The 18122-nt window shown below is 43.2% G+C and overlaps 1 protein-coding gene across 1 annotated transcript; it reads left to right on the forward strand.

Moving 5' to 3' along the window:
- Positions 1-1103: 1103 nt before the first annotated feature.
- T265_13587 (hypothetical protein) lies at positions 1104-7761 on the forward strand (the record flags this gene model as incomplete). Its single annotated transcript, XM_009169580.1, has 2 exons — positions 1104-1444; positions 7137-7761. Coding segments are annotated over 2 exons (963 nt in total), but the record flags the coding sequence as incomplete, so codon positions are not given.
- Between the last annotated feature and the right edge of the window lie 10361 nt (positions 7762-18122).

Genomic DNA, 18122 nt, shown 5'->3' on the forward strand with positions numbered 1-18122 from the left:
CAGCTCGCATTATGACAGGTGATACTTGTTCGTAAAGTAATGTGGCCCTCGAGAGGACTGAAGGACGGAACATCTAAAATAGACCAATGTTTTGTATTCTCCAGGAGTCTGGCCTCTCTTCGAGGGTAGCACTTCTGGGTACAGAAGAGATCATTCTTTTTTAATCGTTTGAGCTTTGTCATGTGCATGCTATGTGTAAACGAGGAATTTTAGGCGGCTGATGGGCTGGGATGTCCCCAAAACTCTGGGTACATGGCGAATACATGTAGATTTTTAAACTTGTTCAAATTGTATTATATGGGGTACGTGCTCCAAATCCTTTGTGGTTGTCTGCGCACAGTTTTTGCAATCCAGTGTACATTGAGGATTCTGAATGAAGGACTAAAATACGAGTAATCTACTCAATGCACGTGATAAATATTGCCAGAAGGAGTTGGTCAACACCAGATCACGTGAAGTGGCTCCGCATTTCGTCTGAGCGCTGTATTATCGGATTATTGACCAAGCAACCGTAGCTGAATGGAATGATATCCAATTACTGACCCGAAATTCTCTGAATGTTGGTGAAACGCTCCATGTCGATCACTGTCAACGACAGGGTCACGGATATGTGTGTGGTGACCCTAAACTTCCCTTGCAGTGCATTTAAAAATTGAAACTATTGCAGCTTTTACACTCAAAAGCTAAAGAAGTTTCCTACCACGGAAGAATCTAGGACAGCCTGAGATGCGTTCTTTGTTGTATAGCCAAGTCATCCCGGGAAACTTAAAGTAACTGAAAAATTCACAACCAAACTTGGACGGATGCTTAGGAAATGGGTTTAATTTTGGAGAGCATTCATTGCAGGCCATTGTCAGAATGCAAAGGTATGTGTTCAGATGTCGTGCCTCATTTTTAGGGACAGTAGCCACTTGCATTCTATGGAGTTTATTGAGGTCAAAGCCTCACAGTGCATTTTCTTGCTATAGACGTTTCGAAACAACTCTGGATACAGCTCAGGATACAGCTCTGATGTGACCTTGAACGGTATTTTTTCACCATAGAAAAACAAGTTTTCTTTATTGAAGACCATCTCATCAAGCTTGCTTTTCTCATTGTTGCAGTATATGATGACTCCTGTGAACACCTATCAACAAACAATCACAACTCACCATCGCAACAGCCGGATGAGTGCAATTCATCCCAGGGACAAATTGCGGCTCAATCCCGACAATTTTACGGAATCCACCAGTCTTGGTCCCCACAATTCCCACGCAGCAACGAAGTCATTCATCATCCTCTCAGTTCACATCCAATACAAAATCGCTTGGACAGTGTTCAAAGAACGATCTCATTCATGCCTGTTCCTGTAGATCGGAGCAGTGGGGATAGTCCATCAGGTGATTGCGGACTGACGACAACCGAAGGATCGAACTCCAACACAAACGTTGGTGGTACTCTTCGGGTGAGTCAAAATGCCACATAGGAGGTGAAAGTAGTCCGTAGAACGTGAAGCAGACGAGGTAAAACACCGACAGGTTGAATTCTAAGGCCGCTAAGACTTACATATAAGTATGCGTTACGTTTGAAAAATCTGTCCATTCAGAGAACTTCAAAGATAGCAGCTCTTGAGGAGGGCAATTAAACTCCATTAACCTACAGAAACAAATCCTCTCATGAGAAACATATCGTAGCACTCCGTGGACAAATTCCAGATCTTTATGTGTAAAATCAAGACCAGTTTCGTAGATGGTGCGTTGCTCCCTTGATGACATTGCCCATGAAAATGGGGCTGCCCATATGTCACAGGAATTGTTCGTGTGGTACAAAATTATCGTTGTTCGCTTCAATTAACGTCGCAGATTGAAGTCCCACTCTATGTGGCGCCTACATTCAATGGGTATGCATTACAACAGCCTGTAATTAGTAAACTTTTAAAGTGTCAGTCTTAATTCTCCGTGTCCGAACAGTGTTTGAAAAAAGATCGCAGACTGACTCCCCCCCCAAAGCATTTGACTCTCGTATATAGCCGGTTAGGTGCGCGGAGGTGGGGTGGGGTCGAAGTTTACCAGTATGTGTTGATTAATTGCAACAGACGTCCACTTCATTAGGAGGCCAGAATTATTTTGTAGGTGTGTATGCAATCGACGCACTGATATAGTCTCCAAAATCACGGAAAGTTATCCATCTCATTGTCGACTGATAATGATATCACAGTAGAAGATCTCACTACACTGCCAACATTTTCTTACTCACAAGTTTACTGATGGAAGCGATGGATTAGAAAGCAGCTGAAAGTGTTGGGGCTCCTAGGGTGGACTCATTGTTTTCAGAGGTGGTCGTACAGTAAAACCTTCCTGGAGTGGCCGCTAGCATGACCGGTTTGAAACGGTTCCTGTAGAGTGTCCCCCACCACCGCGCTAGTCTGTGAGCTTAACTTCAAAACATTTCAGATAAACTCGGAAGGAACTTGGTGTCAAACAGAAATAGACGTATTCACACACCCACTCCACTACTGATATGATGGTGGATATTACTGATGAAAAATGAGTTGTCTATGGTTTGTGTCCAAGCTGTGCACCCCGCATCTAATGGAAGGTGGACTTTAGTACGGAAATTGTGGAACCGCTTTGCAATGTTCCTTTACTATTGTGTAATAGTCATTGAATACCCGGGAAAGTTCAGGAAGACGCGTGAGGATGTTCAGTTTTTTTATACAATATGCATATGAGATGTTTGCATCCCTGTCTAATGAATTTTAACTGCTTAGTTCGTGTTTGCTAATAAAAGACTTGGTAGCGATGGATTTTCTGCTTCCACTAGTATCGAGTCAGAATTCTTTAGCTGAATAGTCTGTCACTTGGTAATAACCGGGTCCTGGATGAGGCGTCAACTAACTGGTCGACGGACGTTCGATTCGAAGGGTCACTTGTCTAATCCATCCACACCTACGTGGCGACTTCCAGTGAGGAAGCTTTTTAGAAGTCGATGAAGTTTGTAACAAACATTTTGTTATTTTGGAAAGTGCATAACAAGGTTATAAGTTTGCTACGTTTTCTTCTGGTTATAAACCGGGCTTTGCTGCAGTTTTTATTCATCAGTTTTAGAACACAGCAACGTAAGTATGTACTGTTTTTTGCCTAATACGGTACATGACAGCTTGTAGATTGAGAAGAAAGACTGTTTCCATCCCCAGCTGTAATGTCGGTTTTACAGGTTTCGAACTGGAATACGAGAGAGGATTTTAAACTGCGGTTTTTGGTTTATCAAAGCGTCCTTGCAGCTATCGATCGATCGACTACTCATTCTAATTTATTATGGATACTTGACGGGAGTGATATTTTGTGCCTGAAAAAATTTTCCGTATGCCACTTTATGTGATGGCTTTGCTAAGACTCTATAAGGGTTTTCTCAAGAGGTCTGATGGAGGGCACAATTCTTGCTCGTGACAGAATTCTTATCAGCTGAACTTTTACGTTAAAAAGCGAGCTCCATAAAACCAGTAGGGTAGATTTGACAAGAGCCACCAAATCCAAGCCTTGTGCTCCTCCGGACTGTCTAGAATAGTTGTGCCAGGACAGGATAAAGACGGCTACAAAGAGGGATGTAAATGCGAAAGCAAGCTGAAGCTCTTCGGACTTTTGGGACGACCAATTAGCCTAGACGAACAATAACAGCACTTTCATTTATCATCTACGTGGCTAAATAGATCATCACCTTCTCGAATTACGGTGCATTGGTAGCTCCAATATGACTAAACCGGGGCACCAGCTCACCATGCTTTCCCCGTAGAAATGACCAATATATTGATGACTTTGTTCGGCTTTACTCAGAGCCTGCAAAACCACTTCTCGTAAGCTTACCTTACTCTAACCTATCCGGATGTGACGTCACCAACATCTCTTGAATGTCTATTGCATGTTTCTTCCTACTCTTGAGCAACTGTTCTACGTCGTCCACAACATTCCACCAGAGTTTCGTTTTCGGTAGAGCTCAGAAAAAGGGACATGTACTCGATCCCACCTGCATTTTATCTCCAGATGTCTGGAGAGTGTTGATGCCTGCACACACGGTGGTGATGATAATGAGCCGCGTTCACATCGTTCTTTTATTACTGTGGTAGACTATTCAGACACGTCCACCAATGTGTAGTAGGTAGACCGTCACTTGGTAGATGATGCCTCCTAGTAAGCAGTCCATCCTGTGTCAGTTTCTGGAGGATTTCTGGCACTAAAAAAGCTCAAATCCTCATTTCAGAATATACAACAACATTGTTGGTAGTGTGGGGAGATTCGGGATTTTTGTGGAGATTGCGTCCTTTAAGTGATATCAATCTATGCTGAAAAACTGTACATCTGTTTCATCCATATTGGGAATCATCAGCAGTGCGCATCTCACGAAACTCCGATGAGTCTGAAACCCACGACCTTCTGGCTAGTAGTTTGAATACTTAACAGTTCAGCCACGAGTGGCTGATCAACAGTGTGATTAACTCGTACTTAGACTTATCGCCGCTCATCCTTCAATCACGAGGTCCACATCACGCGGTCACACGTATTGACTGGCTCCTCGAGCAACGACTTCTCGGATGGAAGTTTCACTCGTCGGGTGAAGTTTATTCTTCCAGTGAGCTACTTATACTTACATCAATATCATTGCGCAGCGAATACTGTCTTTCAGGGTGGGAAGTGGTTCTTATTCGGATGGGTGCTCTTTACCACCGTTTTCTAAGACGTTTCCTTAACAATTCCGGTTCAGCCGTACATTCACAGTAGAATACAAAAGATAGTGGTATCGTACAATGTGTACCAAGTTATACACAGCAGATAATTCACAAATTTGTTTTGTGAACGGACGAGTGGGCTGGTCAGCTGAACTTCAATTGGCTCCTTATGTTCTACTTGAATTTTCATTGGAAGGCATAGTATCACGCTCCCGTAGCTCAGTGGACTGTGGTCTAGCTACCTACTTGTAAATAACGCTGTCTTAGGAACAGTGACCTTCTTTGATGGGGCCTGTTCTTGATGAATCGTTGTGTTAGTTGTGTATGTGTGGCTGAAGATCTCAGCTACGTTGCGAGCAAACTTTTATACACTATACGCAGCCATGTACCTACTCACAGATATGGCCGTCTAAGGTTTCAATTTTTCTCACTGACGAATACTCAGGATTAAAACAGTCAGTATGACTGTCATTTAGTTCAAAAACATGAATAATAAATAATCGTCCGTCTGTAGCACTTTCGGTGGCTAGCTGTCATCCCATCCAACCGAGGACAGTACGAAAAGTTAGCTAATGCCAGGTTGCCCAAACACATCAAGAGCAGCCAAGATACCATGGCTGGATTCGAACCACGGACTTTTGGGCAGTAATTTCGTGCGTTAACCCCTGAGCTATCTCGAGCTCACCTAGTGTGGCTTGGCTGTTTCCGGTTCCTTTCATGCAATCGTGCATGCATCAAACCTACTCGAAAAATTGAGGAAGCACAAACACAGTTAAAGACTGGCCAAGCTTTTTTTCTGGAACAATTTATTGTGGCAACCATTGACTAATTTTATACTGGTCATCATACTGGACATCCTGACATTATTTTGTTGCATTTTCCGGTCTGAAATCTCACGAAGTCCCTGCTTCCTCTCCCCTTTCTGCTTCCGTTGTTTGCCAGACCTCGAACATAGGCCCGCAATACATGCACAGTCAAGTTTCCTCCTATTTCCGTTCCTAGTCCCACCCCATCATCCCAATCTCTTGTGTTAGCTCCCACACGCACATCCTTTTAGTGGCCTTAGTGACTAAGTTCGGTCACGTGACCAGTCCCCCGAGGAGCAGCGGCCTAATGGTAATCGAGCGGAATGCCGGTCGATGTTACAAACGGCTGTTCGTGAATAAAGCAGAGAGCGTTTGAAAATTTATATGGTCAACCGCCAGAACAGCTGATTGGAATGATTCGAATTATGTGCGTGGCGAAGTGTAAGGGGAATAGCATGATATACCGAGTTTCCAAGCAAAACGAACTAAACGCGCTTTCGGTAATGAAAAAACTCTAACCATTTTTGTAATGTAATCTAATCTAGATGCCCTGAGTGTACACACCTTGCAAAAATAAACTGCTGTGGAGCACTATAGGTATTAGAAGGAAGGAAATATTCCTGGCTGATAGACTTGACGCCTACAAACGACAGTTCATATCTGTGGCCAGACTGTACGGCTGCATCTTGACATGCTACTTGGGCGAGCGAGAAGAATCATAAAGGAAACTACTCACAAGATTGCTGAGAACTGTTCGACAGCCCACGACCGGTTTCGCCCTTCCACTTTGGGCTCATCAGGTAGGCGCAGTCCCCGAGTTTCCGTCAACCTTATGTTCTACTTGAACCCAAATTGGACTGTTTTCGATAAATACACTCATTTGCAAATCAATTTAGTTTTCACGAGAAACGCAACTGAATCTCTTGTTTATGATATTCTATTCGAATATCGTGCAAACTGAATAATGAGGCAGCCTGTGTGCAGCACATTCAGTTGTAGAATATCACAAACGAGAGACTCAGTCGAGTCTCTCGTGAGAACCAAATTGATTTGCAAATGAGTGTATTTCTCGGTAACCAAGGTGGACTTTGCCTCAGCAACGATTAACAGCGAGCATGCTAAGAAAGCTCCGGCCGATCTGAAGCAATGGAGGCGGCTTTGGGCATTCTCGCTGCCGTGCAGGAGGTTGCATTTACCCGGTCACAGACTTGGTTTAAGAACTCTAAAAAATGCTGACCAGTATCAGTATCCCATCTCCAAGTGAGGCCATCTTCTCCAAAGCTGAATACCCCTGGGGATTACCGGTCTTATCCTTGGGACGGATTGATAGGCGAGGTAACTTTAGCGACCAAGAAAGTCTCTATATTTTCATGAACAAAAAGCTATTAAAAGTCAGTATCGGCCATCAAGTTTCTAGTCAGCACGATTCCTATTTGTCAAGCAGTGTTTAGCTCCGGCCACACTGTCTTTCTACGAACCTGATCTACTACTCATATTCTTCTTGCTGGCAGTAAATTCCTTCTGCCTTGAAATTTAACCGGAACTGAAGCGTAAACGAAAGGAGATCAAGACGAATATTTGAACCAATAAACTACAAGCGTTTTTCTGGCCCATGACCCTGATCACAGATGCATCCTTTTCAAAAATCGATTGGTCGAATTCAAACCCCCGATCAAACTAATGCCTACGAGCAAGGACAGTTGGATTCAGATCGTGAAGAAAAGGCGGGACATGGGAACAGTCTTACGGATTGCTTTAATTCTTCTTTTGACGACCGTAATCCAGAACAAGAATTTCGCGCAAATCCCAATCCACGGGGATGTTCTCGGGATTCCATTGGGGTAACGAACCAAAAGACAGTGGACTTGGATGGTCAGTTTTCATCACGATATTCGGATGGAATCCAAATGCAGATAGCTCCGCAGCTCGAGCACTACTCAGCTACTCAGTCCTATACATTCGACTCGCATGTTATGGAGTCCGAAAGTCCGCTTTCTTTGGACTCAAACAACACGACTGAAATGGACAGTGGGATCAGGATGGACAACCCCAAATTGGTAGACGGGTGTTTGACCAGTGCTGCCTCAATGGCTGCTGCAATGGTTGCTTGTGCGAAGCAGAAACGACACCGTACTCGCTTCACTCCCATTCAGTTGACTGAGTTGGAACGAGCGTTCTCCAAAACGCACTATCCAGATATTTTTATGCGGGAAGAACTAGCCTTGCGGGTGGGACTGACGGAATCCAGGGTACAGGTGAGTTTAACCTTAGATAGATTTGCACGATCGATAATTTCCGAACTTTACAAATCAGTGTAACCCTTATGCTCAAAACCGTATTTTTTTATTAGCCTAATCTTACACTTATATGTTGTTTTAGTGAGGTCATTCCAACTAATGACACTCGACATAAAAAGCTACTCATAGGCTCCTCGACAACTCAGTACCAGTTTCGTTCTTCTTGAAGCTCATCAGGTAGGTGTTGTACCTGAATTTCTCTCAACTTCCTGCTTTACTTTATTTATTTGCACACCATATTGTTGGCAATTTTAAATTACGTTAGTGTTGACAAGAGACTCAGCCGAATCTCTCGTTTACGATACTATTGTTCTGTTGAATATGCCGCTCGAAGACCGCATCATGTTTCATTCGGTGCGATGGTTAGGTCGTGCTAGTATAAATTCAGTTGAATGATATCGTAAACGAGAGATTCATCTGAGTAGCTTGTGAGCACCAATGGAATTTTCAAGTGCATGTATTCCGCCAATTTCACTTTTGAATAAAACACATGAATGAGCTGAAAAGATAACCGACTCAAGTACATTTTGGGTGTGTAGTCTTACTCCTGCCACGTGAATTTAACGCTTCAAGCTCCTTGGATTCCTGCCTGCTTTTTGAAATTTCACACTGGGGCCATTTGGCTAGTCCATTATTACTCAGAAGATTTACTGATTGTACTCAGGGCTGCTGGCTGTTGACCCATTGCTGAGAGGTGCAATGAATTGCGTTAGTCTGATGGATAATAAGGATCCTCGGTAGTTCAGGCAACAGAACTCGCATCCGGTAAAGGGGATTTCGGTCGTTCTATTTGAGCTCCGGGGCGTGCTTGTTCACTCATACTTTACTATACACTTTGAAGTCCTATTTCAAGATTCATTTCCATTATTATTACGCGGCAGAGTTCGGGTTGTCTCATAACTAATGCATGTGAAGTTTAAAAAAGGGGGAAACAACTATCTCGTGCTCTGTGAATTTACAGTGAGAACCTGTGAAAGCCACGTATTCCGCTATATGAATTATAGTCAACAACTACCTCTCCCCGATCCCCTGTTGAGTGTTGGGGAAGAACCAAAGGGTCTTTCACAAACTCGATTCGAACTAAAAGGTGTAGTGTACTCGGACAAGGTTTCACAAGGCTACCCAAATCTTAGACAGTAGAACTCCGCTCGAAAACGTGTTACCTCTCAACTACTGCACGGATCAATGCAATTCACACAATGTTTGGACTGTAAATTACCATGACCAAGAAACAGGGTTAATCATTAAAAACATAACGGTCTCTTGAAGCTTACCCTAGGAATGGAGACAAGAAGGAAATTCGAGATTCATAACACAGCCCAGTGCTTTACATCAAATTGTATGACTGATATAATCCAACCGAAATAGATGCTGTTTCGACAGTAGCATTTTTATACGTTTCGAAAAGTTTGTATTTCGTAATATTGATGTCCTTTGTAGGGGGTTCATCCAAAGAATTTAAGTAATCTTCCCAGGAAAAGAAACCATTCTACAATCTGAATGGGTTTCCCAACTGAAGAATTGTCAATTTTGGGGTCTTGTCAAAACTGGTGGCGGGTAGTGCAAGCCAATTCCACTGTTGATAATCGATGACTGCCACAATTGAACTGGAGCATATCTTTACGCGATTGTTTGCGTACATCTACTAGAGTGAGGGGAATGTGTAAACTCAGAGTCGCTGATACCAGGTTGGTAAATCAGTAATTGTCTAACGAACAGTCTCCCAACCCTGTATGCCAAGCGTCGAAACATGTTCTCTAAAACTGTCACATCTGTAACAGTATAACTGTGCCAACTAACCGTGTTTCTGCGAAGATTCTTAACCAAATGCGTAGGTTGTAGGTTACAATCGTCCCGCTGTCTGAGTTTGGACGTCCTGTTAGTTTCCCGCATGTCTACAGTGATCAGTCACTCATTGACAGTGTTCACCTATTGACCAGATGATTACCGGATCGACATTCAGCATACATCGGTAAGATGCGCAGTGCAAGGATGTGCAAGGCTTTTCGACTTTTCATCACGGACTGAGTTTATTTACTAGACCAGACACCCGTTGAAAGGCTAGAGTGTCACCAACAGGTCATACATGCTCTAATAAGCGTGAGCAAGCTCCACTTCTTCGGGCAACACCTCAAATCCAGTGCGAACCCACTCTGGTACTTTTGACGCATAAAGCTACCACCATTACAAGTTTATCGTCCTCCCAGCGTTCATTGATCCGCAATTCGGAGCTTCCCATTTCTATGAGAAGGGTATGTTCGGATGGCAGGGAAAGTCTGGCTTAACGAAACACAGTATTCTTCAGGGGTTTTACTTCAGAAAGTCTTGTGATTTCAGAAGCTGAAGCTTCTAACACAACAGTCACTTTTTGTCTGCTGATGTTATCACGTAAATGATACCTTGTGTTCTAATCTTATTTTGTGTGGTGTTACACACATACCGGTGTAACAATGGATACTACCGATGGGAGAGTATGCGAGTAGTATGTTTTCTCGTAAATCCGCTTCGCGTCTCTTGAAAAGTGAGATCTATTACTGAGTTGGTGGAGTTGCTTTGTGGCATTTGGTTGCATTTAACTAACAGTCAGTGAATATCCAGGTAAGTTCAGGAAGACGCGTTCAAGGAGAAGATGGATACTCAGTTTTTGCAAACGAGATGCTTAAAGGAGTTTTGTTTCCCTGTCCAATAGTCTGTAACTGTTCAGTTGGCATTTTATGATAAAGAACTCTGCAGAGAAGGCTTTCTTCCCTTCACCGGGACCTTTTTGAGTTGTTCGGGCATCCTGATGTGTGGTGGTCGAATCGGAACCGAAATGCCTATGTCACAACCACGCATCCCATCACTTGCCCGTTGAGGACATTCTATGGATTGTTTACCTCAGATCGCTATGACTACAACAGGAGGGAATTTGCTGCACTTGGACAACAAATAGCTTCGAAAGCAATAATCTGTGCACTACTCACACATGTAAAAGGCAACGCTGCATGGCATATGATTATCACCTCTGCATCAGTTCACGCGCGATAGGAGTCGTAACACACACAACTCGGTCAGCGGACAGCAATCCTTCCTGCAGTCGTCACCACCCTTCCTGTGACCTTGTTTCAAACACGCGACTGCTTGTCAGATTGTCCGGTAAGCTTCACAGGGTTGCGCCTCTGGAGGCCAGTCTGCTACGGAGATGTGGGTGAGGATGAGAGGTGCGAAGCACCTAATGAAGCTTTGGCTAAGTGGTTTGCGTTTACGGTGTTTACCATGAGCCATCTTTCAAAGTGGTTTAAATGGGCTAAAGTCACACAACATTCCCGTTTCCTTATTTGAATCGGTGACTCAAACTAAAGCTGCTGGTGGCCAACTAACGCTTCGAAGTTTACGTAGGTAGAAGTGTGGGTGTGGATATTTTTCGGAATTACAAAGGATGAAACATCAGTGAAATGCATCGCTCTCGTCTTCCCTTAATGTCAACTATGGTCACACGCCTTGTGGTTCGTTTCAAAACTTAATGAAGCAACCTTACTACTCACAAAATGGCAGTAAGCCGTTCGGACGTGGAAAAATCTAAGAGGATTTTGTGCTTGTTTCTGGAACAAGTTGAAGGTCAATTTGGAGAGGCCACTGCTGTCAATCCTGTGAAACATGTTCCAAAAGAGAGGCTGTGCCACTTGAAGGATGTGGGACAGAACTATTGACAACCAACTATTTTGTGCTTGGGTGTAAATGAATGCTGAATTTTCTAGTGTAATACTCTCGATTACGGACTAGTTCCTTCAAGAGGACTCAAAGCAAGGAGCTACTATTTTGTCAGTATGTCCTTCTCCATTCGGGGAAACAAAACACTGAGTAGCAATGAGGAGACGATTTCTGTTTACCGACTTTACTCGTTAACTGCCAACTTTGTTCGTCTAGCTGAGTTCGTCAGGCTGAATGACCATCCTGTCTTCAAAATGTCCTTGCAAGCTTGATTCCGATTGCTCAACAGCCGAATTGGTAGCCCCTGGGAACACGTTACACCGAAACAGTAAGAATGAATAGCAGATGAAACTAGAGGACAGGGTCTTGCAGCATATGGAACCAGAAAGCAGTTCACACTCTGAGGGAGACTTTAATTACATAAGGACAGACGTATTCTTTTTCTTTCTATTAGAGTACATACATGGGTCATACCTGGGTCATACACACGTGAACTTCTGATCATTACGTAAGCTCAGGAAGTTGAATCGGTAACATGTGTCGCTAATGTACATTCTACCAACGGGTATTCGGAGAATCCACTATTACTTTAAATGGACAATTTTATTACAACTTGAGGAAAGTGATGTAAGACTACATTGTATAAGTGAGTTTTTCAAATTTAGAATGCGTCAGAGTACTGTCCTTCCTTAGAGAACGACAGTTCTCTTAGGAAACATTACTGCACTCAAAACCAGAAAATTTGAGTGCAATACAATGAGAGGATCTACAGCACAGGATAAGAGGGGAGTTCCCTACTCGTTCAGCTTGGTGGTGTCCAACGTCCTCAGATATTTAAGCATTTCATAAATCTTCCTCATGTGAAAGCCTAAAAACAATTAGCTATTCGAAATTTGTCCTCAAGAATCTTTCGTAACCCACCGAAACTCACTGTGTGGTGCTTGTCTGGCCGTTGCCGAACAAATATACTGAGAGATATAGAAGAGGAAACAGATTACCCATAAACTTGCTGAAAAAGTTGAAAAAACTGTGACCGATTCTGCTCTTCTTGAGATCATCAGGTAGGCCCAATCTCAAACTGGCTTTCAAGTATGTGTTTCTGGAGAAATATGTACATTGTGGGTTCAAAGAGAAGATGAGGTTGACTGAAAGGAATCTCGGGGACTGTATCCACTTGCTAAGCCTAAAGAAGGGGAAAAACTGATAGTGGACAGTTGAAGAGTTTCAGTGACTTTTTAAGTAATATCTACCATGAAGGAAATATACTCGATATCTCCAATACAGTACCAACTAAAACACGGGTCAGGCGAATGTGCGCAGCACATTCGGTGGCAGGGTAGCATGAACAAGTGATTCATTTGGATCCGTTGTTAACACCAAGATAATTTGGAACTTAGTGTATTTCGCTAATTGAGTTAATCTTCACTGTTGAGACAAACGAAATGTTTGATTTACTTCTCTCTAAAATCGATACAAGTTTCCTCGACCGTGTAAAAACAGGACAGTATATTGGCAAAGAACCCACTTCCGGGTTCTACTGGAAGGATTATGTTTCTTTTCAACAAATTCGACGATCTTTTTACATGAGTGACTGTTTTCCTTGGTTTAGTGTACCGCGGTTCGAATTCTCGTCCTACTGATGCTGTTCGTATCATAAGGGATGAATTTAAAAAATGGCCGTTGGTTTGTTCATCGAGTCACCAACAGCAAATTTTCAAAAATGTTCTTCCACTATTTACCGACAAACTTGAGTAACAAGTGTTCTCGATCCTTTCAGCAAAATTTTCCATTACGTTCAGTACTAATATTTTGCATATTTCATGCTAAAATTACCACATCCCAGCTCATATTTTGGTGGAGTCTGATTAGTTCTGATTAGTTTAGCATATCTGAGATGACGGCTGTCCCAAACTCATTGTTGTCACCATCTCCGATCTATCTTCAGTCGCGTTGTTTTTTCATATAAATTTTACTCATCAAGTGCATTTTTTCCACACCAGACCTTGCTTTTTATAAGGTCCGATTAATAATTCCCTATCCGTATTCTATTCCCGGACAAAAATTCCAAACTCCACCTCATGTACCACTGGTTCTATGTCCATGTGCTACTGCCATTTTCGTTCGGCCAGTTTGTCGTCGGGTTTGCTGGGAAAAGCGAACATTAACCACGGCAGCAGCAGTATTTCAGTGAATGTAGCAAGTTTTATTGTCTATTTTGATGACCAGGACATTCACGCGCCAATCCAGTTTAGATCGCTCACTGGTCACTCGCGCCCACCCTGCTTTTCTGATGCAAAAATTGGAGAGCATGGCCAGAGTTACCGTGTTCTCTACCCGACACGCGCAACATGCAAGTCCGTCAGTCTGCACGCGTCTGTGCGTGCGTGCGCGTGCATCGTGAGCGTACATATATGTGCGTGTGTATGTGAGTGAACGTGTGTGCTTGCGCTGTACGTGTGCTCCGGCAAGCATGCAGGCAGACGAAAAAGTCAGCTTAAAAAACTCAGATTCGGGATAATCGGATAAGTCTTCAAACAACTGAGGCGAGTAGCCATATTCTGGTCTAAGCGACCTGATCTTAGCACCATCCCACCGACAGTTCGGTTGTGGCCCTAATCGACGAAAGTATAGCTACCACAGAAGTTCGTCTGTTTGTTAGCAGTCAGGCGACCATGCATTTTAGCATCAACGAATAGTCTTAATTCACAGAGATGTATTTGTAACTGCTAAGCTTTCCACCTCTTTTTGATTGATGAGTGTTCATCTATTGCTTGCTGTTAAAATCCCAGTTAGGTCTAACAGTATTACACATAAATTATTGTTTAGGTAACCCCCATGCTTTGAAAATATTTGGTCAGTTCTCCTGCTAATGGGATGCATAACAGTAAAAGATATAACTGAAACCTTTGACTTTATGTACAGACTGTTAGACTCCTGGTCTCTTTTATGAAATCCGATTTGTACCGAAATCAACACGTCCGCTGTTTTTCAACATGAAATCCACCAATTTGAAGTCATAGTTGTAGGGTATTTCAAAATACTGAACTCAGTTTTCTCCGCTTCTCTAGCGGAAGGGGGGGGGTCTTTCAGAATCCCACTTGATTGGTAAAACCGTCACTTTTGCGAAAAGTATATCCTTCACGCAGTCGCAAAGGCTTGTGGTGTGTTCCAATATGGAATAAATGCACGTCAATATTGCTACGGGATAATGCTTTTTTCCACCCGGTAACAGTTAATATCTCGAATACGCTCACCGGTTAACCATGCGTGTGCGTTTTTGCTTTTAATTGTGTGTATGTATACGTTTATCAGTGATAGACATTCTGCGAGATCGTGTGGGAATGCGCTACCACCCATATCTGTAGAATGCTTGTGGGGTTGGCCACCGTGGGCTTCCAGTTTGCCCATTTGCTTGTTTGTCCCCTTCGTTTTGTCGGGAAGTTATTGCCATCTGACACTCTCTGATTAAGATGGACAATGTGAGAAACAGCATCCCGTCAGAGAACCCCCGGCTGATAATTTTGGTCTACCTCTGGGATATAAAGCAGCTCACTCTGTGACGATGCAGGAGGTGCCAGTATCTTGCGAACCAAACTCCATTATTTGGCTCTGCAAATAGCCCATCTTAAGACAATTTATTCCTTGGGCCGTAAACCCGCAAAGGTGACCTTCAGCGACACCGCTCTTAAGTTGGCTCTAAACTGGCGATATTTAGAGATATTGGTAGCTCGGGTTCGTTCATTGGTTGTTGATGAGGTGACTGTTGATCTGTGTGTAGTTGAGTGGGGGGTTCACTCGACTGGACCAATGGACGGTCAGGATAATTGACAATGTTTGTAATATGAGTAGTCTCAGTAACAAACATATGGCTTATTGTGGGGTGGACAAAGCGGACGCGTTCAAGGGGTGAGCGTGGCACTCAACGGATGATAAAGTTGTATTACGAAGGGATCTTAGTAATTGACTGATTTCAAAAGTTGCCCTGGAATGTGCCAAAGTTTATCCCTCTTGAGAAGTTGTTTCACGGTTTAATGGAAAAAAATTGATCAAAAAGGAACATACGAGAGTTGAACAGTCAGGGAATAGTATCAAAACTTTGTCAAGTTTCCATACCCAGATTGGTGGACAACCCAGTTTACTGGAAGGTCAATGGAAATTTGAGCAACTGCTGTGGGTGACATTAGACTGGGTAAAGGACGTTGGCAGCATCTTTTGGAGAGAACCACCCACCGCCAAACACACTGATTTAAAATATAAACTTGGAGCACTCCAAATAAAGTAGCTTAAGGACAACTTGTAAGTGCTAGGACCATGTTCCTGAGATACCAGTGTAACGTGGATACTACTGATGAAGCATGCGAGTAGTATTGGTTTCTCATAACTCCACTTCACGTCTACTGAAAAGTGAGGTTTACTACAGGATTTCTAGAATCGCTTTGTAGCATTCGTTCACGTTTGAATAAAAGTCAGTGAGTATCCGGGAAAGTTCAGGAAGACGCGTTCAAGAGGAAGACAGATACACAGTATTTATAAACAAGGTGCATATGAGTTTTGCCTCCCTGTCCAGTAGTCTGTAATTGTTCAGTTGGTCTTTTCTCCACATCGAAGGCCTTCTTCTCGCCTGTAGGATGTAGGGCGCAATCGGAGCAAAGTACTCCACCCGTATGCGGATCGTCGCTTTAAAAACCAGTGTTTTCCAACTGAATAAAGTATTTGCAGCAAAAATCGAATACCACCAGTCTCTGTAAGGCTGTTGAACTTCAGGAAGAAACTTAACAGGCTTGACCAAAATCTGACGTTTGGGAGGTCTCTCACTTTACCAATTCGAGCTATATAGCTCCCTGCCGAAACAGTGATCCGTACAGGGCCAAAAAAACCCGTTGCAAACTTGAAGGGCGATAGAGCAGAGTTGTTAAAGTTGAAAGGAAAGTCAATCCTAAACAAACATTTCTAGTGATTTACATCATCTGGAACTCAGCGAGATTTCGACGTTGGATGACACTTCCTTTATATGGGTGAAGTTGACAGAAGATTGAAAACTGCCAGAGATCTAGGTAACTGCACACAGTTAGAGAGGCTTTGACTTGATTTATGCTCACTCAGCCGATTGCAGGGGTCTTGGAGGAAAGCATTAGCGGAGAGCTGTGTAGATTCCGAAGTAGTCGAAGTACATTTGAATCCACTTTGACAGCTAGACAAGTGAAAGCTAATCACACTACCGTTCAGCCACTCAATACCTGGAGGTTACGTTTTCAGACACTGGCCGGATGTCGTAGTTCGAAATTCTGAGTTTCGTGAGTTGCGCACTGCTGATGATACCCACCAAGAATGAAACAGCTGTGCAGTGCACGTAGGCTTTTCGGCATAGATTGGTCCCACGGACAGGAAGAAACTTCAGAGGAAAATGCGAGAAAGGTCTGAACGGAATCAAGTGCTCGAGGGGGTGTCTAGATTTCATCATTGCCTCTCAACTGATCAATGGGAAATCGCTGCGGATCATTTAGCGAGCGCGTTTGGCTGTTTGAACAGATGTATCAGACTTACCAAAGCTTTTCAAGCTGAGGCGAAGGCTTTGATGCATGCTTTGTGTTAGTTGGCCTCCTGTTTTGGGCCACATGTAAAAACGAATGTTCCCAATACGATTTTGTCAGCTGAGAGTCATCAAAGAATACGAATCAGTCACCAAAATGGTCGAAAGAGCTGTACTGGTTGTCGCCATCTGAGAAGTTTGCTCTTTGCTGTGCTAACACTTTATTTTGAAATGAATGCACGGTTGATGAAATTCAGGGAAATGTTCGGCTGAATCGTACAGTACAGTTTGGATTCCTGGTGGACCTTACAGTTGACACACAGGCATGGAAACAGCCTTCTACGTAGCAGGCTTGAAAAGCTCTGAGTGACAAACCAGTTGGAACTCCCTGGTCATGGCAACTGTCATATGTACCCGCGCAATGCTTTAATAGAACCAGCCTTATAGTCTACCAATGCTTCGAACCAGCCTTCCCAATAAGCGGACTTTGGTAAGTTTGTTCCACTTTACACGACTTCCTGTCCGATACCCTAAAGACAACAATATCGTTATTCTTGATGGCATCAACTTTCATTATTCGAGTGTGCTAAAGTCTTCCCTATTTCGCGAAATACACTAATTTGCACACTCATTTGGTTTAAACCGGAGGAGACTCGGCTATAACCTAGCTGAATCCATCCATGTTTATGATGTTCTTCGGGGGACTCCGCCTACCTGGTGAGCTCTAAGAAGAGCGGAACCGGCCACTGAGCTATCGAAGAATTTTCATCAACCATATGAGTGGTGTGTCCTGTATTTTCCTCATATTACTTGTTACAGGAACCTTTTTGTCAGTGCTGCTATAGTTTACGTGTCAGAGATGAGTCATAACAGACGTATGATGAATTCACGGTACGTTTTCTACCTTTAGATACTATTTTACCTCATTTTTGCTATAACTTCGATCGTATTGGGGACATGGTCGCTCGACGGATACTGAGGCTACAACTAGCCTACCACATGACGAGCACAACCACGCGGTCGTATTCAAGAATAACTACGAGAAGACTCTTCGAGAAATACACTCATTTGCAAATCAATTTGGTTTTCATGGGAGA

Source organism: Opisthorchis viverrini, assembly GCF_000715545.1.
Source record: "Opisthorchis viverrini unplaced genomic scaffold opera_v5_79, whole genome shotgun sequence".
Classification (NCBI taxonomy): Eukaryota; Metazoa; Platyhelminthes; class Trematoda; order Opisthorchiida; family Opisthorchiidae; genus Opisthorchis; species Opisthorchis viverrini.